At 42.3% G+C, this 22,500-nt stretch overlaps 1 protein-coding gene and 2 long non-coding RNA genes across 12 annotated transcripts in view; 2 read left to right on the top strand and 1 right to left on the bottom strand.

Moving 5' to 3' along the window:
- Nucleotides 1-3,023, top strand: part of LOC143497370 (uncharacterized) — a 22,410-nt gene extending 19,387 nt beyond the window's left edge. The window contains exon 3 of one of the 2 annotated variants that reach the window (XR_013125862.1): nt 2,510-3,023. This is a non-coding gene — a long non-coding RNA (uncharacterized LOC143497370). The remainder of the gene's footprint in view (nt 1-2,509) is intronic. The other variant, XR_013125861.1, reaches the window with a different exon arrangement.
- Nucleotides 889-22,500, bottom strand: part of LOC143497369 (uncharacterized) — a 32,727-nt gene continuing 11,115 nt past the window's right edge. The window contains exons 1-6 of one of the 9 annotated variants that reach the window (XR_013125858.1): nt 9,006-9,088; nt 8,494-8,790; nt 7,110-7,180; nt 4,491-5,986; nt 3,640-3,712; nt 889-1,309 (exon numbers count right to left, since the gene is read on the bottom strand). This is a non-coding gene — a long non-coding RNA (uncharacterized LOC143497369). Of the gene's footprint in view, nt 1,310-3,639; nt 5,987-7,109; nt 7,181-8,493; nt 8,791-8,933; nt 9,089-22,500 lie in introns of those variants that run through there. The other 8 variants (XR_013125860.1, XR_013125859.1, XR_013125852.1 and 5 more) reach the window with 8 other exon arrangements.
- On the top strand, nt 10,711-14,349 carry irx5a (iroquois homeobox 5a). Its single transcript, XM_076993278.1, has 3 exons — nt 10,711-11,349; nt 12,365-12,770; nt 13,339-14,349. The coding sequence occupies exons 1-3, from the start codon at nt 11,107-11,109 to the stop codon at nt 14,031-14,033; spliced, it is 1,344 nt and encodes a 447-aa protein (XP_076849393.1). The 5' UTR covers nt 10,711-11,106; the 3' UTR covers nt 14,034-14,349.

Genomic DNA, 22,500 nt, shown 5'->3' with positions numbered 1-22,500 from the left:
TGTGTGTATTTACCCTTTATGTAAAGATAAATGTTTATGTGCTTAATCTTTCAAAAAAGTTGTCATTGTTAAACATGTGTATCTTAGATGTTTTTATTAACGTTATTACCTTAGTTCAGCATAATCATGATTTTTTATTTACATGTAAAGAAATTATTAAATTAATGCACACATACTCTGCAAAAAAGGGGTTTAGAAAGTCTATTTTATTTGTCAGTAATTACAGTAATTAGTGAGATGAAAGTATGTTTAGGTTAGGTGCTGACCTTGTTCTGAGTATTTCTCATTATTCAGTAATGTGATCTACTCCAACAGGTCCTGAACTAGCTTTACTCAGTTGCTCTCTCTCTCTCTCTCTCTCTCTCTCTCACACACACACACACACACACACACACACACACACACACACACACACACACACACACACACACACATATACATGCACACACACATGCACATGCAAGCACACACACACACACACACACACACACACGTAGGACAGTTAAAGCGGGTGGCAGGCTGGCACCTGAGCCCCAGAGGAGTGCTAGGTCCAGAGGGACAGAGCCACCTCACACAGCACCAGGCCTCTCAGAACACTCCTCACTGATCTCCTCCAGATCATTAAAGTCCCACAGCCCCTCTCCATCTCTCTCTCTCTCTCTCTCTCTCTCTCTCTCTCTCTCTCTCTCTCTTATTCCCTGTATAAATCTCTCGCTCACCCTCCTCTGTCCCACCTCACCAGCGATGCCGTTCAACACATAATTAAAGCTGCAGTAAACAAAGCTCCTCTTGCACTTTATACTTGCCCTTCCTCTTCCTCTTCCTCCCCTTCCTCTCAGTCTCTTACCCTCTTTCCTCACAAGCCCCCAGCGTTTCTCAGGGCCCGGCGGCCGCCACCACCCCCCAACCTCTTTTTTCTTTCCTTTTTTTTTTTCACAGCATGCCTGCTGCAGTGAATACTGCTTCCCCTTGGTTTAATTGGAAACCTAAATACTTTGGGTAAAGCTCTGCCCCTGGGAGTCCACATTGCCAGATCCATTACTGGCATACTCAGAGCAGACACAGTGGCTCTCCCCGGCATGGAGGAGCTAGCTGAGACCCCCCCGCCCCCCCACAGCTGTCCTCCTCGACAACCCAGGCCCTTCATTACCGAAATAGAAATCTGTGTCCTAAGTGGTGCAACATTGCTAAAGCTAAATATCCATTTCCCTGGAGAGCTAATTATGCCCCAGCACCGACGACGCTGATTCCAGTTTTTTTTTCTTCTTCCTCTTCTTCCTCCTCTTCTTTTTTCCACCCCAGATAACAACTGTAAAAGCAATTTGAGCATTTTTCAATTAATTAAACACATAGTCTCCAAGTAACCTCTTGTCATTTTGCCCTGCAGGACTAAAGCTAATTTGTGTAGGAGAGAGAAAGAGAGGGAGAGGGAGAGAGAGAGAGAGAGAGAGAGAGAGAGAGAGAGAGAGAGAGAGAGAGATACAGACTGGGGGATGGGTGATGGTGTTTTCATCTTTAAAGAAATGTCAGTACAAAAGAATTAATTGCAGAAGCTCTTAATGTGTTAAAGAGGAGAAGTAGACATGTCACTGGTGGAGGAATTTGAGATGACAGCGTTTCACCAAAGTTTCAGGGCACGTTTCACAGTGGTATTACCGTGAGCAACTTTTTAGCGTTCGGTCAAAGGCCAATCGTCTGAGACAGAGGAATCTAGTCCCTATTGTGTTCTACTTACAGTCATTTACCACCGAGTCCGAAAGCTGATAGCAAGGTTGAGATATCCCTGTAGGCTACTGTATTTTATTTCATTTAGACAATGGCAATATGTGCGTGCGCGCGCACACACACACACACACACACACACACACATCACATCACTGCACTCTGTGTCACACACACACACACACACACACACACACACACACACATCACAACACTGTACTCGGTCACACATTCATAGGCAGTGTGACAGACAGCCATACATGAACGCATGCGCAAACACAGACTAAAAGGACCCTGCCACACACACTCTGTCTCTCACACACTCTGCCTCACACACACTGCTGTCAGTTAGGCAGATCAGAGGCGTGCATGAAATCCATCTAATGGGCATTATGGGTTTTTCTCCCACTCCTTCCCTCCCTCCCTCTCTCCCTCTCCCTCTCCCTCCCTCTCCCTCTCTCTGTCTCTTCCACCCTCCCTCTCTCCCTCTTCAACCTTTTTTTTCTCACTGTCTCTTTATTTGGGCAAGTTATCATTACAGTTTGTTACAGTTACCTGAACATACCATTTGAAAGATTGATGGAGAGAAATAAAGACAGAGATTGAGGGAGTGAAAAACAATGACAGAGTCAACTAATTAAAGTTGTTGGAGAGGAGATGTGTGCCATTAGAGCTGATGGAATGTAGGTACATGTCTGCTGTTGTTCAGGGTCCGTTGTTTCTTTTTCTTTCTTTCTTTCTTTCCTACTTTCACTCAGCCCTTGTTGATTCTGTTTCTCTTTCACAGCAGGACTTAAACAGGAACTCTCAAATAGGAAGATTTTCAACCTCACCTTGAAGAGGACCCACCCTTCATCAACCCGCTCACCTCTTTACTTCTCTTTCCTCATGCTCAGAATAGAGAGCATAACTAAGTGTTTGCTCTCGAAGAGATGGGACCTCTCCCCCGACACACACACACACACACACACACACACAGAAAGGCTGAACGGTCCGGATCACAGTGTGAAGTGCTAAGCTGTTACAGCAGAGGTGTTCACTGCCATCATTCCTTAACATGCTGATTGGCAGTAGTTATATGTTAAATGTTCATTACACACTCTCTCTCTCTCTCTCACTCTCTCTCTCTCTCTCTCTCTCTCTCTCTCTGTGTGTTTCATGCTCACACTAATGTTCCACTTTCATTAACAGCTAAGAAAATATATTGATAATTGTACTGTTTTTACATCTATTTGATTTTAATGAAAGTTAATAAAGGACTAATTAAATAACTGAAAATATGTATTTTCAACAGCATTTTGTGAGCTGGAGTAAAAACTGTACAGAAAAGAGGTTTTTAAAGATTTGTCATAATTTATGTAATTTTCAAATTTACAGGCTCCTTGTGTTTGATCAAAGTCCTTTAAAAATATTTAATTGAAATTAACCACTCATAAATCGAGTAAATGAAAATATGGCATATATTATTAATGAAAACACAAATAAAAAATGTTCATCACTCTCTTGTTTCTACTTGTGTGATTTCTGCGTCTGGGCAGATATCCAAATGGCTCACAGTGACCGTAGGCAGTTGGGAACAGACATGTTGATTTGTTCCTGTGTATGGGTCATGTGACAGTTTAAGCAGCTTTCTCTCCTGGAACACAGGTGAGCCCAGCCTCCCTTTGATCTCCCTTCTCTGTTTGTGTTAGCGGGGTGGAACCACGTTTCTCCAGGTCACAGATGTTCGTGGGAACTGAAAGGTGAGTGCACTCATAGACACCAGCATGCCACAGCCAGAGAGGAGAGGATTAGGGGGCCGATCACTAGTACATAACAGTGGGGCACCAAGCACCCGAAGTCACATGGTAGAGAGGGGACTGTGAAATATGCACACACACACACACAGACACACACACACACACACACGGGAAATACCTGAGAGTCTTTCAAGGACAGCAGGTCAGTAAGACAGGTACCCGAGGCAGAATCCTCCCCAAAGCTTGGCCATCTGTGAAAGAGAAAGAGAATGAGAGATATATAGATATAGATAGAATGAGAGCTAGATAGAGAGAGATTTGCACTACACCAGCTCAATGTTTACCCTCAAAACATACCAATTACCATGTGTGTGACTAAATAAGTGCTACTACTCCAGAACTGGTTTAGAATCAGCATACTGAGTCAGGTGAGCTGTTCCATGAATAGTTCTAATGTGCACCCCCAGATTCATATCCCTTTAAAGGACAGGACATTCCAGAGGTATACAGTGTGTGCTGGAGTGTCGGGATCCTACATGACCTCAGTGTAATCTCCTCGTGTTGTCCTCTCAGACTGCTAGCACAAATGTCACAGTATCATACAAGTACAATGGGCTTGTGTGTTTGTATACATCAGCCAATGTCAGAGAGATTACACTTCATTGTTTCCCTCTATTTGTTCAATATTATTGTATTTATTCTAGCACTCTGGATTGCTGGTTTGAACATGTAAATTTTAATGATAAGACAAGTGGATAATATTGTGCAAATATTGTGCAAAAAAGTATAAAGCAAGAGTCAGGAGAAAAGAAAAGAATATATAACCAAGCTGTCCATGGCAACCATAGATAAAGCAACACCTTGCCTGAACTTCATATTATACAATAAATACATGCACATTATTGTAAGATTACATAGCCTGAAACAGGTTACACTAACGTTAACAAACATGTAGAACTCTTGTTTCTCGGTGCAGCTGGCATGAGCGATGCCTGCCCTGTACCACAAACACGTCATACGCATACGCACCTTCAGACATCAGCCTAACGGGGGAGGGGAGCGGGGTCGTCCACGTTTCTGCTACCGCAGATTATACCTGACACCCCAAACCCAAGGGAGTAGTGGCATCAGATGATTGGTGGAGGTGTGTGTGGGGAGGGGGGGTCTCTCTCCAGGAAGAAGGCAGGAAGCTGAAGAGACTGGGAGAGGGTGTGTGGCTCCTGTACCCTGGACACAGCACCGTCCATCTGCATTTCAAATACACAGGACGCTCGTCTGCCCGGTGCAGTGCGGGGAAACATGGCTGCCGGGAAGAGAGCAAAACGTAAGAGGATACGGCATCAAAGAGCCCGGCGGGGAAGCGGAAGGACGCCACAGTGGGGTGGAGGGGTAGAGGGAGGGGGGGAGAGAGGGGGAGGGAGAGAAAGGAGGAGAGAGGGGGAGGAGAGAAAGGGAGAGAGAGACATGCCAGGGTACGAGTTTGTAGCACGGCTTCTGTAGAGGCAGTTCATTGCTCATTACCAGGATGCAGGTTGTCTGTGCTACAAATACACAAACTCACGATTGAGCCTCTAGTGCGGGACAGTTCAGGCATGATACATGGGAAAGGAGCGAGGAGGAGTGGGGAGGGGAGGGGAGGAGAGGAGGAGATAGAGAGGAGAGATATGATAGAGCATCTGAATGTAGATCAGGTAAAAATAAGTACATGATGGAGGTGCTGTTTAAATCGCACGTCTGTCCACCTCCATATGGCTCCATCTATATCCGTTTGATCTGCAGTGGTTCTTACACAGAGGTAACGTCTGTTGTCAGAGTGTCATTTGAAAAAGAATAACAAAATTATTCCAAAATAAGTAATTATGATATGTTATGTGTGCACTACCATCAATGGTCAGAGACTGAGGCTTTCGACTTGTGTTTTCCCAGACCAATTATAGCCATGTTGACAGTTAATGTATGCAAAGAGTTTGTACATTAGAGAGGTATTTACTAGTGTGTGTGTGTGTGTGTGTGTGTGTGTGTGTGTGTGTGTGTGTGTGTGTGTGTGTGTGTGTGTGTGTGTGTGTGTGTGTGTGTGTGTGTTCCCAAATGGCTGCTATATTCTTGACATTAACTGTCATTGGTTTCTATGTAGACAGGATTAGAAAAAAAAACATTGTCATGTTTTAGGCCTGCAAACAGCTATAATAATGTAAATAATACTGCACAAAACATGCATGCCATGCATGACATTTCTAGTTAAAGCCAATTGCTTAAATTCTGCTAGAGTCATCTGAAAAAGGCAAAAATGTTGCGTGTGAAAAGCAGTGTCAGCAGGGCTGGTGGTTAGGCCTGGATCAGGACACACTGGAATCCACATTGTACTTACCCCCTGCAGGCTGAACTGCTGTTCCAATCACTCAGGACTTATTACACTCAATCAATACACCTTTACTCACTACAATTATTGACTCATTTCAAAATAAAATTACAGATCATTTGTCTTGTCATGGACCTCAGCTGTATTACCCCAATCTCCTCATTCTCTGTTGAATGGAAAAGGGACAAAGAGAAAGAGAGAGAGAGAGAGAGAGAGAGAGTCCAACAGAGAGAGAAAAAGAGAGGAAGGGACAGAAGGAGTGAGTGAGTGAGTGAGTGAGTGAGTGAGTGAGTGAGTGAGTGAGTGAGTGAGTGAGTGAGTGAGTGAGTGAGTGAGTGACAGAGAATAGAGAAGACATATTAGCCTAGTAGAAATGGGGTCCTGTGCTTACAACTGTAAATATTTTTGGGATGGGTTGTGGGGCATTGGAAAATCATTTAAAAAATTGATGCCTGCTTCCTATACTCAAACAAATCAATCATAATCTTAACCAGCTGACAGGAGAGAGAGAGAAGGCGTGCAATCTTTGTCTGAAATCTCTCATTTCTGAATCCATTCTCGTAACGGGACCATCACCTCATCGTTTAGCTCAGCTAACTGTAGGTCTCTCTCCAGAGGCTGAAGGAGGTCCGGCCATAGGGACCGGGTCTCCCAGACCCCCTCTCACACAGTCTTGGAATTGACTGAGGAGGATAAAGGCTATGTCAATGAGAAGTGGAGCTGATTAAATCAGATGGTTGTCCTAAACTGTGTTTTGCTCACAGGCCTCACATGAATGCAAAGAGAACATAAAATGTCACAGTGCTGCCATTTAATGATTATAGATTGACTACCATTTTCAATCTGGGTAGTTAAAAACGTCCATGTTTTCAAAGTCCTGGCAGGTAGGGCAACCCTAATACCAATCAGTTTTTAACATTTAGGATTAAAACTATGAATGTTTACACAAAATTGGTTTAAAGTAAAGGTGATTCATATTAAATCACTACTGCAACCCATTACTGAATACTGCAGATTTATTACACTAAAGGATTCATGGTCACATATGAATATGTAAGGTATTAAACATTATTAGGCTTTACAGTGAACATGTTTCATGACTTCAAGACAGGACTGGGTACATATGAAGATTATTCATTCTATAAATAAACAAATTTTAATAAACTTTTGATATTCATATCTATACCAGCAGTATTTACATTCACACACAGTGACAGTTACATTTTAATGTTTAACAGAGAATGTTTATTATGAGAACATATAGGTTTGAGCGCAAAGCAAAGACTCACCTTGTCACAGTTTAATTCAGGAATATTGTTCTGGTGAGGACAATTCCATGAAATCAGAAAAGAATGAACACCTACATGAAAGAATGGACAAATTAATCAAGGCATAATTCCAAAGTGAATTCCTCATTTTAGTGTTACCCTTTAACCCACATGGCTCACTGATCCATCGCTTCTCAGAGTTCAGCACTTTTCCTGGTCTAAACCACCTTATTCAATCATCTCACCAATTAATTATTCATTTCACTGGACATGAGCAAACCCTCCTCAGATCAGCCCTGCACATGTCCCTTCAACAGGAGCTTCTCTGCTGGTATTTTAGAAATAAATCATTAGGATAAAAATACTCATTTGTAAATGTGCAAATGTATTATTGTTGCAGTTGTTTTGTTTGTTTGTTTTGCTGCAGCACTTGTATTCATTCATTTAATAAAACTGCAAGGTCAAATATAAATCACATCCAGCATTGTCCTGCGAATCTCCCTGAAGCACATAAGGCTATTTTGAATTTCAATTGGCTTCGAAATGGCAAAACCCCTCAGCTAATACATCAAAGAATATTTGCCGTCAACTAATCGGTTTAGAGTAGGGTTAGAGTGGCTAAAATCCGCGTGAGGGGGGACACGAGCGGTAGGCTACCGTCGGCTCGTGCTTTCGAGGGATACACCTCTAACCTTGTGTCAATCGCTTTCCAACTTCATTTAACCCGTATTTGCATGAACATGTAAGCCAATTAGTATAATAGTAAATATAGAACTAGAACAAAATTCTGTCTCATAATAGTTTTCAAAATCCATCTTTGATTAGTCTTTCATCTTTGAAGCATTCATTAGCACTCGCTTCTGCCCCGTGTTAAATGTCAATTATAAGCTAACATTTTGCACAAGTTACACGTCAATACATTAAAACATTTCTGAACGCAAGGATGATCTGTATGTCCAATGTGACGACACTGTCGCGTGTCTCGTTCTGCAAGTCCAGTCAAATCTAGGATGGTCGCGCGACTTAAAACAGCCTTTAGTTACTTAATATTACACATCTTAAAGACTGACTACCCTAATTGTCCAACAATACCCCAGCTGCAATATGTGATTTTAGGCTTGTCAACCGGGCGTTTATTAATAAATGACCTACACTCAATAAAATTCTGATATTTAAGCAATTTTTACAAAACATACAACGTTTATGTTTGCTTGGGTTTTTTGTCTGATTAAACTGAACACGGCAGTAGAAGTGACGATAGTGTGCGTGTCTCTAAAGATTCGCGGTGTAATTGTCATTATGGTGAAGAAAGTCGCTATTCCGTAGCCGAACTACGCTGGCCGTATTGCGCGTTTCGGAACTCACAGCCGGATCGCAAAAACTCGTGAAGCCGAGACTTTCTTACCTCGGCGACAGCACGCGAGCTGGTTTCTGCTTGCTCCCCTCCGTCCTCCCATCGAGCCCGTCACGTCTGCTCGAGCCCTGCTGGAGGAGGACGTCATTATCGCCGATTATAGACTATCAATGAATATTGACGTCACCCGAGCGCTTCCTCACTCAGGTATCCTAGGCAACCGGTATGCTATTTAAAGGTGACGGAGCATTGGCCGTTTATAATGTCCTTCAGCAGGAACTGTAAACATAATTGGCCAATGGGGCGTTGAATGGGGGTTAAATCCTTCAGGGCTGAATCAAGTCCAAACTGAGAGGGAAAAGGAACGATATTGAAAAACAGCATTAAGCACCACCCTTCTGTTTTACCTGCTCCTTAATACACGTGGGCCTAATTTAAATATGGTAAATAAACATTACAGATAAAACATTAGCTAGTAGTAGGACAAGTACCACAGTTAAAAAAGAATCTCCGAGTTTAAGATAGATGATTGTTCTTTAAAAAAATGAAGATATATTTATTACAATATTACTGTGGCATCTTTTCCCTCGGATGTACCGTGTGTGTATCTCCCGAACTGGTCGGCCCACTGCGCTCGAGCGCTAACATTCTTCCCTCTCCAGAGGTTCTCGGGGCGCACGTGACCTTGCGCTGACGCTTTTTAGCAGCGCCTACAGCGATCCCTTTCGGCTCAGAGAGGATTTTAACAACCCAGAAAAAGAAAACTCTGCCGAGACTGCCAACAGCACACATCTACATTTATACAAATCTACATTTACATTTATACAAACCTCAAAACGTCATTTACAGCTTTTTTGAGCTTCTGTAAATTTTATTTTTTTTCTGCTGGTTGAATATTAGACAGTTAAAATAAGTAAACATATCCAGAATGCACCATGCATAGAATTGAATTCAGAATATATATATAACAATATATAATATTGTTATATTGTTATATATTGTATATATAATAATATTTTTATATTGTATACACACACACCCACGTATATATATATATATATATATATATATATATATATATATATATATAGCCTACTATATATATAGCCTACATTATAAATTTATAAATATGTATGGTATTAGCCTAATTATGATTAGAGTTATATTCATTAGGAACGCGCATAAATAATTATGATGTCTTTTGTTGTTCCATCATTTAAGAAGACTGCTTACACTGGACTAGTAAAACATGCGAATCTTCATTTGTCGTGGTTACAATGTTAATTATATATTTAGGCTAGTTTAAATTCCACTTGTTTATTGTCACAATAGCCACGGCAATGGGCACACACAATATGGTCTTCAGGCAAACAAAATTACATAAATCGGGATATCCTTAGCCGCTGAGAGTTATATCTATTTGAATCAAAGAGGCTTACAGCCCCTGGCCGTGGCGGATTTGCTGTGGTTCGTGTGGACTTAATCTGTCTATGCTGGGGGCTTTAAGATGAAAAAGAAGACGATCTGGTTTATTCCGGGATCGAAGGAGAAAAGTGTCCAGCGAACAAATCAGTTATCACCTGTCAAAAATTACTTCTTCACCCCTTTGACGCCGAGACGTTAGCCAGGGGCGCGATCACATTTACTGGACGAGTGTTTTGTATTGTAATAATGATGATAGTTGTACAACTGTTGTTCACGGAGCTGTTTTCGATTAGCACAGCAATAATTCGCGTGCCCATTCTTATTAACTTCTATCGACCGCAGAAATGTATAAACAGCGCTATTGGATCGTCCCGTTCTCCGCTGCTGTTCTGCTGTTCCGACCCACCTACTCTTGTGTATACATCAACATGACAAGACGAATGCACACAAAAACCTGGAAGACGAAGAGCAGCAAAAAGAACATGAGGCATGTCTCCTCTTGCGTCTGGCAAGCAGTCTCTGGCGGACAACAGCCCATTTGTTACTAATCAAGTGTGAAAGTGACGGCTTCATGTATTTAGAAAATGAGGAAAGTTGGAACTGATGTACTGGCTCGCGTGAGATCGCCATCCAGGGGTTGGAGCAGCTCAGTCTAAAGCAATGAGGCTTGTTAGACGCAAGAGGAAGGGGGGGTTGTTAGTGAATGTCTCTGTGTGAGCGTGTCAGTGAGAGAGAGAGAAAGAGGGAGGGAGAGAGAGAGAGAGAGAGAGAGAGAGAGAGAGAGAGAGATTCAGGCAGGGCAGCTGTAACCCAGCGCAAGCTCTCCTTTTCCTTCGATGGCTACGCCCGAGAGGAGGAGCGTGAGGCACGTAGTAGGCGTCAGAATCCTCAATTTCCAACTTAGCATCCTGGCAGGACACTCTCCGAAGCAAAGCCCCATCCGAAAGCAAAAAAAAACTTCTCCCGCACGGCATGAGAGACACAGCAAGGAAAGACAGCAAGGAAGTGGGTCGAAAATTCGATCGTAACTGAAAACTACCGCTCGGTTTCGACTGACAGCAACAGATCAGCGAGCACAAAGTCTATGCATTCATCGTTAATTTTAATTTCCACTGCTATCACCACGAAGAGGACAGACGTAGGTCTGTTTATTTGGGGCTCTATGCGCGAGCGCGGCGAGTGCGTGAGAGAGTAAGGGAAAGAGTACACAGCAGAGAAGCTTATTCTCTGAGCTCCACCATGGCGTACCCTCAGGGCTACTTGTATCAACCATCCGCTTCTTTGGCACTGTATTCATGTCCAGCGTACAGCACGAGCGTGATCTCGGGACCGAGGACCGAGGAACTTGGGAGATCTTCGTCGGGCTCCGCTTTCGCTCCCTATGCCGGATCTACAGCGTTCACCAGCGCCTCGCCTGGTTACAACTCCCATCTCCCGTATAGCGCCGACGCGGCGGCCGCCGCCACTTTCACTTCGTACGTGGTGAGTGCACGAGCGCCCGTTCCTGTTCGCGCGCTGTGAAAGTTATTGCAACGATTGTTTTTATATTTCTAAGGCGCGTCTCGCGCATTTTGAGTCACGCCGCTTATTTTACCATTCGTTTATGTCAGTGAATCAGTTACAGTAGGAAGAAAAATACATTCTCATATAGTGTGCTTTGGCTGACTTTCTTTGCCAGTAAATATTACGATAAAACCGCAACAGTCAGAAGGTTTTCGTTAAAGAAAAAAACGGGGATGGGGGAGGAGGGGGGCGAAAAGCTCAAATGTCTTGGAAAACAAATCGAGCAATAATGTTGAGCAGCCATCATGTGCGGCGTATTTGTCTTAGTCATATATATAGTTCAAAGGTACTGAAGTGAAACGTGCAAAGCAATCTTGAAATGCTTCGTTTTCTTGTGCGTGAAACAGCCTCGGTCATTGTTTATATCCCAAACAGTTAAAATTATTTACGGGTCATTTTAATAAAGGTTTAGTATAATAAATCCGAGCCGAAACAATACGCCGTAACCTAATAATTTAATTAAATATATCCAATACCCAGCTAATCTGTGAATGGGCATTGCTGAAAATTCACAGAGAGAGGGAGAAATATAGAGAGAAGCAGACGGAGAGAGAAACGACGTGTAAATAACTAGGACAGCTTGCAGAGTACAAAAAGTTTGAGTGCAATAGTTTACTAAAAAAAATACGTCGTAAAAATAAAGAAAAAGTTTGTTATTTGGTGTGTTAACCTTTTGATTAATTAGATTTACATTGTGTGAGTTCACGCGCTTGTGTGTGTGTGTGTGTGTGTGTGTGTGTATGTGTGTGTGTGTTTGTGTGTGTGTGTGTGTGTGTGTGTGTGTGTGTGCGCGCGCGCTGTGTGTATATTTTGGATATTTTTGATCGGTAAGTTTTGATATATTTATTAGTATATTTAACCTATATCATGTGCAGGTTTAAAAAGGTGTTTGGACTATAGTTGTCCTAATAACATTTCGCTGGGTTTATTGCAGAGTTCCCCATATGATCATACAACGGGCATGGCCGGCTCTATAGGGTATCATCCGTACGCAGCTCCCTTGGGTTCGTACCCCTATGGTGACCCAGCTTACAGAAAGAACGCAACCAGGGACGCCACTGCCACTCTGAAAGCCTGGCTTAACGAGCACCGGAAAAATCCCTACCCCACCAAGGGCGAGAAGATCATGTTGGCCATCATCACCAAAATGACCCTCACTCAAGTGTCCACCTGGTTCGCCAACGCCAGGAGGAGGCTGAAGAAGGAGAACAAGATGACCTGGACACCGAGGAACCGGAGCGAGGACGAAGAAGAAGACGAGAACATCGATCTGGAGAAGAATGACGACGACGAGCCTAGCAAGCCTGTGGACAAGGGAGACTCGACAGACACAGAGACAGGTCTGTGGAAAAAATCATCAATTTTTCATCGCAGTCGTTTCCACTTCGGGCGCAAAATTGATTGCTGGTTAATGGTGGTATATTATTTATAATAGGACAATTGCTTTAAATAATAATCACCTTGAACTCGTCTAATTTGACTTCTTATGGACTAAGAATTGCTAGTGACGTATGATGTTTTGCAATCCATTTATCTTTGGCTACATAATAAGGGCACAGCTGGTGTGCTGAATGCCATTTATCATTATTATTATTATTATTATTGTTATTATTATTATTATTATTATTATTATTAGTCAATCATAAATCTTATTATTGTCATTATTATTATTATTATTATTATTATTATTATTATTATGTTAACCGTTGAGCATGTTATGCTCACCGTTGTCTAAATTCAAATCACGTTTTAACTTAGTTTTTTAACAAATAAAATATTTATTCAGTGCCGGTTTATAAAACACACTATGAGAAATATTTGAATGAAACAACCCCAAAGACATAATGAAAGGAGATCCAGTATTTTGATCTAATTAAGCAAAATCGCTTTTTTCCCCTTTTGCTTCAGATCATAAACTCATCAACCCGGGAGAAGCGCCGTGCGACAGGTTTAAAGAGGAAACTCACACTAAAGATCTGGATCCTCTTCTGACCGACTCGGAATTAAAAGACTCAGAAGTGAGGACGGATTTGCTTGCGGAACCCGCTAAACCCACCACCTCTTCGCCCTCCGTCGTGCAAAGAGGGAATGAACTAATTGCGCAAGAGAAGCCGTCAGAACTTGTTCACGGTGCGGGCTCAGTGAATAGCAACGTGACGTCTGTTATTCATCCCCCGCCGTCTGTCCCCAAACCTAAACTTTGGTCCCTGGCAGAGATAGCTACGTCCTCGGACAGGTGCAAAGGGGGGCACGAGGCGCCGCAGGCTACGGGGTTGGGTCAAAGCACAGTCATCGCGACCAACGCGGCATCGCCGACCCGGACCTCACCCCAGTGCCCTCTCCCAAACAGCACGGTCCTCTCGCGACCTATTTACTACACGTCCCCGTTTTATCCTGGCTACACGAACTATGGCACCTTCGGACACCTACATAGCAACCACGGCTCTAACACGAGCTCCACGGCGCACTTCAATGGATTAAGTCAGACTGTTTTAAGCCGAGCCGAGGCTTTGGCCAGAGAAAACAAAATCAGAAGCCAAACGCAGGTAGATCTCTGTAAAGACTCACCTTACGAACTAAAGAAAGGTATGTCAAACATTTAATACTGGATTCATCTCCAGTCTCACGGACTATTATTTATTTGTGGTTGCATAAAAAAGAAGAAGAGGAAGAAGAACAAGAAGAAAAAAATAATAATACTGATAAAGGAATTTCTGAGGACAGTTATTTTCTGAGTAAATGCTTATCTTCAAATCTTAGTTTCTGAATGGTTAATCAAGATGTAACATCTAAGAATTGTCTTAAACGCTGCGGCCGCCTGAGTCTATTTGTATTAAAGACTAATATGTATATTTAATGTAGCATTTTTGTATTTAAAATGGACAATACATTATCTTTGAAGTAAATTATGAAAATACACGTGTGCAGCCATTGTTTTGGACGTTTGTCTGATTATGAACGACAGCTGCACCAAGAAGCGTAAACACAGGCTAATATTTCGGACTTTTCTGGCGTAAAACGATAGGAACAATTAGGCTTTTAGAAATATTGGGTTGGTTGTGTGTTAAGAATTTCTTCACGAACTGGAGAAAATACATAAACATAAAAGAAAATTCATATCGGCGGCCCGTTGAATCAAATAGGATATTTCCTGATACACTTCACGGCTGACTCCTTGTTTCTCCCGTGTTGGTATTAGCTTGCTTTGATAACCTATACGATAGACAATAGTTCGCACTGATTTGCACACGGGGAAGTGGTCCAGCAGGTGAATATTGATATGACAACACTGGCAAAAGTGTCAAGCAGTCGTTTAACCCAATTATACTCCAACCGCGTCGTGTTATATGCAAAGCAATCAGGTGGCGAACTCCGGTAATGAGTTCGATTTTATGCCAAATTTAGACCTCATTACTATTTCCAAGGCGTGGCAAAGCAGTTAGAAGCACGCAGTGATGCGTGTACGGACGCGGAGTGGGTCCAGGAGCATACGGCCCTGTTATATTATTAATGGTGGAAAAGGCTAAATAAGTAGCGTTTTGGATTATAGGCGCGGATGGATCTGCAGAGTGTTGCGAACGTGCCGTGACCGGCAAACGCCCCTCTGGCACAGTCGGTCTTTAACGCTATTCTAAAGCTCTTCCCCTCTCCGCAGGTAGGTGTCACACTTGCTCCTAATTTCGACCCTGCATTCTTAAACAGACACTGAGAGTGAACATCTCTCAAGTGTCATCGCGAGGAATGGACCTCTGTCAAACTGGACCAGCGCTGTGTCAGGCTGCTGCTACGCGCTCAGTCCTTTATATAGACAAATGATTTAAATGATTAAAATTATAGTCTCAAAGACATCAATAAAATTGAGCATATTTAAATCAAACTATTTAATATATGATTATTTTAAATGCATTATTATTTAATATTATTATTGCTGTTACCACTACTAGTAGTATTACCACTACTATGACTCTTTAAATGTAAAAAATAGGTGGGAATTTGTTACAAGATGTGAACACAAAACGAGATTTCACTGTTAGACGTGATTAAAAAAAACTAAACAAATAGGCTAAATGTCTGTGAATATGCGGGTTTATGTTATTTTGCTGCAAATATGATTAACTATTGATTGCCGACCTTCTTGGTAAATTGCATTAAGAGTCATTAATAGGGCGATATGTATGGCTTCAGTTTGCGTGTTGGCACGCGGCGTGAATGTTATTGATCGTCATTTGCCAGATGTACTAATGCTTTAAAGATGTAAAGCGTTGCGTATTTTAGAAAGAACCAATTAATGACCTCATCCCTGTTAGTCTGCATTTGTACATTGTACATTTGTGCATTAAATCTTTCTTTTCAACTTTATTATTCGATAGCTTTAAAATAGGATCGATTCAATCCATGTAATACTACTACTACTACTACTACTACTACTACTACTACTACTACTACTACTACTAATAATAATAATAATACTAATAATAATAATAATAATGATAATAATAATATTGAAGTGAAGCAGCTTGCTTAAGTCTGAGGTCGTGTCATTAATCTCCTTAGTTTACTTTGCGCACTCCAGTTGAATAGTCCCCTGGGTTTCTTTGAATTCCCCCGGCGCGAGTGTCCTTCTCGCGCCACAGCGGACGAGGGGGCGGCTATATTTAATCTCTCAGAGTGGGCTGGAGCCGCCACCCGCCTAAATAGCATAATTATGTTTTTCTTCGCTGGTCCCTCAAGGAATTGAAGCACTTGATGCAATGCTCCATATGTGCATGAATGCCTTTCAGAAGTTTAGGGGAAAAAAGAAAAAAAGAACGAGAAGAAGAAGAAGAAGAAGAAGAAGAAGAAGAAGAAGAAGAAGAAGCTGATGTTGAGTGCCAAAAGACATTATATTGCATAAGTAAAAAAAATTATTCGTTTGAATTTTCATATTACGGATATATTTTTCTCTCTCAGCTGTCGACTTGCACAGGCCTGAAATACTGATAATTTACGGCCATATTTTTTGCACGACAGAATCCACAGAACGTTTAAATCGATCAATTTAAAATGCGAAATACCTGATTTCAAAGTCTGAGTACAGTCGGGGGAATCGGGAGAATTCAATCTTTTGAACATTGCAGAAAAAACTCAATGGGTTCAGTTATATTTGTTTAAATTCTATCCCACTTATTTCTGATTTGAATAGGTTAAAAAACACCAACATTTATTTTAATCAATTAATTAAACCTTCTATATTTTGCTTCTATCAACTTTGGAAATATTTCCAAAGGCCCCAACCACGTGACTGATCTGCGACAGCGTCTTTATTTGATGTGTAAATTTCACAGCACGACGAAAAACGACGATATGTGGGAGATATATACAGTTTTGTGCTTCATAAAAATTTGCTAGGACGTTATGATAACAATTGGATAATTTCATATACGCCAGAACCCTAATTAATATCGAACATCAGTCCCACATAGCTATATATCAATCAATCCTACAAGCATATTTAGAACCAGGTCAACCGAAACCAGCCGAAGTTTTATAAACCTTGAATGTCGGGTTAGGAGCGAACTCTACGATGATCTTGCAAAACTTTGTTCAACTTCTCTTCGCCTCTCTTCCAGTTGAATGGTTCTCTGGCTCATTGTTCGGAAGCCGAGAACAGCGCGTGCATGTTAAGTGAGCACCAGACAGTTCCCACGTAGAAAACGGAATAAGGTTATTCTCAAAATGAAAACAGAAGGAAACTGGAGATAGAAAACTTACATTTAAGCAACCATTTATCAACATTTTTTTTCAGAATTTGGATAATTATGACTTCGGTTTTTTATTTGTGGGCCTGGGTGATTAGTGACGTAGTATGTCGTGTATGTGTAAAAATCGGCCCCGTGTGGCGTTTATTCGATGCAACGCGTACAGAAGAACGGACGTGCGCACACAACTGCAGCAACAGTTTAAAACTTGAATCACCACAGATCAAAAACAAAAACGAAAAATCAATAAATAAACAGATCTCATATATATATATATATATATATATATATATATATATATATATATATATATATATATAGGTATAGAAATCCTCGACGGAATTAGGATAAAAAATCTTTGTGCTGTGCTGAACATTGTGGAATTATTTATTTTTGCAATATATAATGGACGCTATATATTAACATGTGAAATTCAAAGAATTGGATAAGATGACATCTGGACATTTAAAAAGCAGAGATGAAGGGAAAATGCTAAAGAATTGCGTTTTCACTCCATATGCAGGACCCACGAAGGCATCGTTATGCGCTTTGCGTAGAGCACCATTCAGAAAGCAAACAAGTGTACACTACTAGAATCCATCATTTTAACGTAAGTCTGTCAGAACTAGCTGTGGACTCTGATATGCTTTGTGAAAGTCACGTGAAATTTTGACTGGAGTGTTTTCATTACACAGGCCTTAATGTTATAATAAAATGCAGGTGTATAAATTAATGCTTTTAATACCGATACGGTTGATGGTGGGTATAAAAACGCCATGAGGGGGCTTTGGCATCGAATCAGAAACAGAAGAGACTGTCTTTTTCGACGTTTGTCGTTTGACTGATCTCACGCCATCGCGTGCTGAACTGACACCTGCCACGCTATAGCCCAGCGCGTGAAAGGCCTCGCCAAACAAGAATGTGCACGGGGTAATCGGAACCTGCGGATAATAGCGCTGTTAAACCAACGCTAAAATGTACTGGACCAAGTGTTCCAAAACGGATTTCGACTTTTATATCAACAGCCGCACCTAATAACAGCCAGTGTCTATATGATCCCTCATCAGTAACAAGTCTCCAGCTGAGCCGAATCAACTTCAGCCCGATCGTGTAAAAGGACACCCTTTTTATTTTGACCTGCTTACATTATATGCCGGGACATCTGTGTAAAGCAACAGAGCAGGTTTAGTCAAGTACACGGCCGTCTGTTTCCCCACAACTCGCTCCTTGAAGTGAACAACATGCTGTGAGACTTAGTTTAAGTAAAAAAGGTGCAAAGAAGAAAATATTGAAAACCCAGTCTAACAGGAATACGACGCTGAAGAAAAGGGTCTTTTGTAAGTGCGCCGAAAAAAAGGGGGGGGGGGAATATTGTGGCATTTGTCAACGAGAAAAGAATTGCGATCACTTCACCCCTCGCAACGTCATCCGCGCCCTAACTCTCTATCACAAAGCTGAAACAGAGTGGCCTCTTCACTAGAGCATGCTGGGAGTACCGCCTCCCTTTTATTTAATCATCCGGTCCCACTGAGGAAGCTCTTAATTAATTATGGGTGCTAAAAATTCAGGCCAGCTGTTCCTCTCCACTCCGTGTTCGCGCAGGGGCGAGGAGTGTGACGCGGCCACGGGGCCTAATTTTCACAAATTAGCCCATTTTCTCCCCTAAAATCAAATAGCTGTCAGGGCTTGTCTGACGTGTAGCATTCCGTCGGCTTTTAAAGACTCCGCGATTGGCAGAAGAAGAGAGAAAGCGTAAAGAACGCTTCGGCTGTGTCACGCCGCATTCAGCACTTATAAATCCTTCATGTTTAAGGAACATACGAAATAGGCAGGGGCACAATGTAAACCCACTCAGATTAACTGACAACGCACGATTTTCTGCTGTTTACCCCCACTTTAGTCCGGACTTCACCACTATTTTCGTATAGCCCGTGTGCGGTTCTCTGGGGAGAGATTACACACGTCATTTTCGGCTGTCTGATGTTTCAAGTGAAGCCTTCATACATAAATAAAATATTATGCTAAAGAAGAACAACACTGACCAAAAATAATAAGATCATAAGTTTCTCTAGGCAACGGAATAATAGATTTTTGTTGGATTTGTACAGTGGCATAGCCTTTATGTTAGTTAATAAATTACAGAATTAAGTCAAACAGCCTTCTGGTTTTCCAGGATAAATAAATACAATAAAATAAATAAATAAATAAATAAATAGACAAATAAATAACTTTCTGAGGTGGGACATTAATGGCCTTTATTAGGTGTAAATGTTAAAGCCACATAAACCACGAATTACCTTATAAACGCTGATGGTGATTTTATGGAGGACTGCAAAGCTCATACTTTTGCTCGCTGGTTCGCAGCGAGTAAAAACCTCAGACCCGGGGAACTATCGTGGTCATCTGAATTTGCGAGTGAGTGCTGCGGTTTGCTGTGGATTCTTTTGTCTGCGTGACGTAAGCAGGGTACGCTAGCTGTTAGTCTACTGGCATGAAGTATTATACACCTTAGCTGCCTTAAATACACAAGCGCGCACACACCAACAGCTACAACCTTTCGTCCACCCGAGCTACATACACACACACACACACACGCGCACGCACGCACGCACACACACACACGCGCGCGCGCGCGCGATCACGCACTCACAAACACATACACACATTTATTTGTAAAGTGGGTATATTGATTCGAAGTCAGCTCCCTCAGAATGATTTTAAGAAGAATTAGAGACTAGAGAACGGAACCTATGGAGCTACCCTTCATGTCGTCCTATTCCGCTCCAAATAACACTCACTGTAATGTGTAAACACACACACACACACACACACACACACACACACACACACACACACACACACACACACACACACACACACACACACACATTGTATTGATCTGAAATTGTTTCTTTTTCGCTTATAATGTTGTTGTACATACACGCATACCGTTTATTAACCATGCCAAACCTTAGGGGTCCTGGTAAGAATACAAAGTGCCTTTCAGTTTTCTCTCTCGTTATATAAGTAAATGAACCAACACACACAAAAAAAAAAGTTTAAAAAAATGTCGACACATTTGCCGGCTATCCTTCGAGCCCCAAGGCAGCATTTAAGCGAGATAAGAGGGTCCCATTATTCCTTTCTTAATGGTTCTGATGAAGATTGATGAACTGTTTTCTTTGCAGGGACTTCAGAGGGTCCACGAGAGGGAGGAGCTAGCGCAATGGAGGAGAGACGCGGGTGGGGGTGGGTGTGGTGGGGGTTGGAGCAATGACGAAATGGAGGGAGGTCTACAAGTTTGCCCAACTGTTTATTTACATTTGCCCTTTTAAATGATCCCTTTCTTCCAGACATCTGTTTCACATTATGACACTGATATTTAGCGTAATGACCACTCGGATGCGTCTCTCTGTAAGATAGCGGCGGAGAGGAGCCATTATCGGTCGGCCACCTGGGGGAGGGCATCGCAATCGCAGATGGAAGTCGCGTGAAAGAATACCACGCGCTTGTGTAATTTTTCTTTCGTTTATTTTCCTGTTTTGGGAGGAGGATAACTGACCAGTTTTTCCCTCGGCGTTTTTTCCCTTTCGCACAGGCTGATGGATGCAAATGTGAGCTCTGTAATTGGATCAGCTCCCCAGATACAGATAAACGGCTGCTGCTTTACTGGGGTTATTTTGAGCTGTGTGCAGGCAGCACTGTGCGTGCGTGTGTGCATGCATGTGTGTGTGGGTATGTATGTGTGTGTGTGTGTGTGTGTGAGAGTGTGGGGGGGGGGGGGGGTATTTCTGTGTATGTGTGCGGGGGGGGGGGGGGGGGGGCTGTATTTGTGTGTGTGTGGAGAGAACACTAATGAGAAAGAGGGAAGAGGTGCTTTTCTGTAATACTCACCCTCACAACAGTGGGCCAGGACAAACACAAACACAAACACACACACACACACACACACACACACACACACACACACACACACACACTTAGAGGATTCTTTATGAACATCACACATCGCAGCATTACACATGCTAATTATGCAGTTGCCTAGTGATGTCCTACAATTTTTAGCCAATCACAAGCCAGCAGTAACTTTTCCCAAAATTCCTTTGCTTAGGCTTTCATTCAAATATTAAATGTAACAGCTGAACAACTTAACGTGTGCTCACACTGCTGACACCGTTAAAAAAGAAGTTACAGTCTCGAACCTGCCAGTTTCTGCTTTCATAAGAGTCTTTTTTTTTTCATTTTAACATATGACCGCCGATGAGGGTTTCTTCTTCCCTTCACGATGCTGAAGTCTTTGCAGAAACATTTTGATGGCCATGTTCCAGTCTAAGAGGGCTTCCTAGCTCGCTGATTGGCAGTGTGCTTTACAGCCAAGCGGAAGAAGCTAAGCTCATTCGCGAGCTGTTTTCGTCAGCTACAACGCCAACTATGGTCTTAGCTCATCCCCGCAGCGAGAGTGCGGTTACCCGAACCACCAGACGTGCCCGAGTCAAATGCGCTAATACCTGTTACATAGACTACTAGCCTAACGCCTGCCCAGGCTCAAATAATTGATTGACCTCGTTTTCAGCACCGGGCGCTATTTCCAGTCTGGTGCCTAATTCCCTGGCCGTCGGTAAAACGGCCATCTGGACTTGAGATGTCTTACCGTGCTAAACAGTTCACCTGACCAGCAAACAAAGCAAAGAAAACAGAGAAGAGTTGTGTGCACACTTGCGCACATTATGGACTACGATCATCGTTTTTGATGACGATGCGGAAAGCCATGTCTACAAGCAGCGCATGCTGAGAAGAGTCCAGGCTTAAACAGTTCACGTGGAGACCGTTCACGTGGAGACCGTTCACGTGGAGACCGTTCCCATCATTCCAACATGACTCTGCGATCTCAACCCTTTACTTCTCAAAGAAGAACGCCTTAAACAGAGCGAGACGTTTGTCTGAACCCAAACTCCACATCATCCCACTTACTCCACGTTTTTTCCCCTTTTGTGTTTGAGCTGAAGTCAGCCCTGTCTTCAACAGATCTGATTTATTAGCTTGTCAAAGGAAGAATTGTTGGAGAAGGCAATCAAAAAGCACTTACAGAGTCCCAGTAAAAAAATGACTGCTTTTTCACTGGCTAATTTGTGTTACTCCCATGGAGGGGGCTGGCAAAGTGTTTGATGAGGCATAAAATGATGATAAATGAATTTATTGCCCCGCTGCTCATCAGAAGGCTGTAGTGTATACTTGTTCTTTGCTGGTGACAAGCTGCCACTGATCTGTGGTCAGTCTCCGGCTGCGACTGGGCACGGGAATGAGATATTTCCAGATTCAACTGGCTGACCAG

Source organism: Brachyhypopomus gauderio, unplaced genomic scaffold, assembly GCF_052324685.1.
Source record: "Brachyhypopomus gauderio isolate BG-103 unplaced genomic scaffold, BGAUD_0.2 sc108, whole genome shotgun sequence".
NCBI classification, from domain to species: domain Eukaryota; kingdom Metazoa; phylum Chordata; class Actinopteri; order Gymnotiformes; family Hypopomidae; genus Brachyhypopomus; species Brachyhypopomus gauderio.
Note: the sequence above shows the minus strand (reverse complement) of the source record. Positions and strands in the feature narration are given on the sequence as shown.

What these genes read in the sequence shown, in the direction of transcription:
- irx5a (XM_076993278.1), top strand. Translation starts at nt 11,107, where the DNA reads ATGGCGTACCCTCAGGGCTACTTGTATCAACCATCCGCTTCTTTGGCA. An exon ending in CCACTTTCACTTCGTACGTG is followed by an intron (nt 11,350 to 12,364) that starts GTGAGTGCACGA and finishes GGTTTATTGCAG; the next exon opens with AGTTCCCCATATGATCATAC. An exon ending in CTCGACAGACACAGAGACAG is followed by an intron (nt 12,771 to 13,338) that starts GTCTGTGGAAAA and finishes CTTTTGCTTCAG; the next exon opens with ATCATAAACTCATCAACCCG.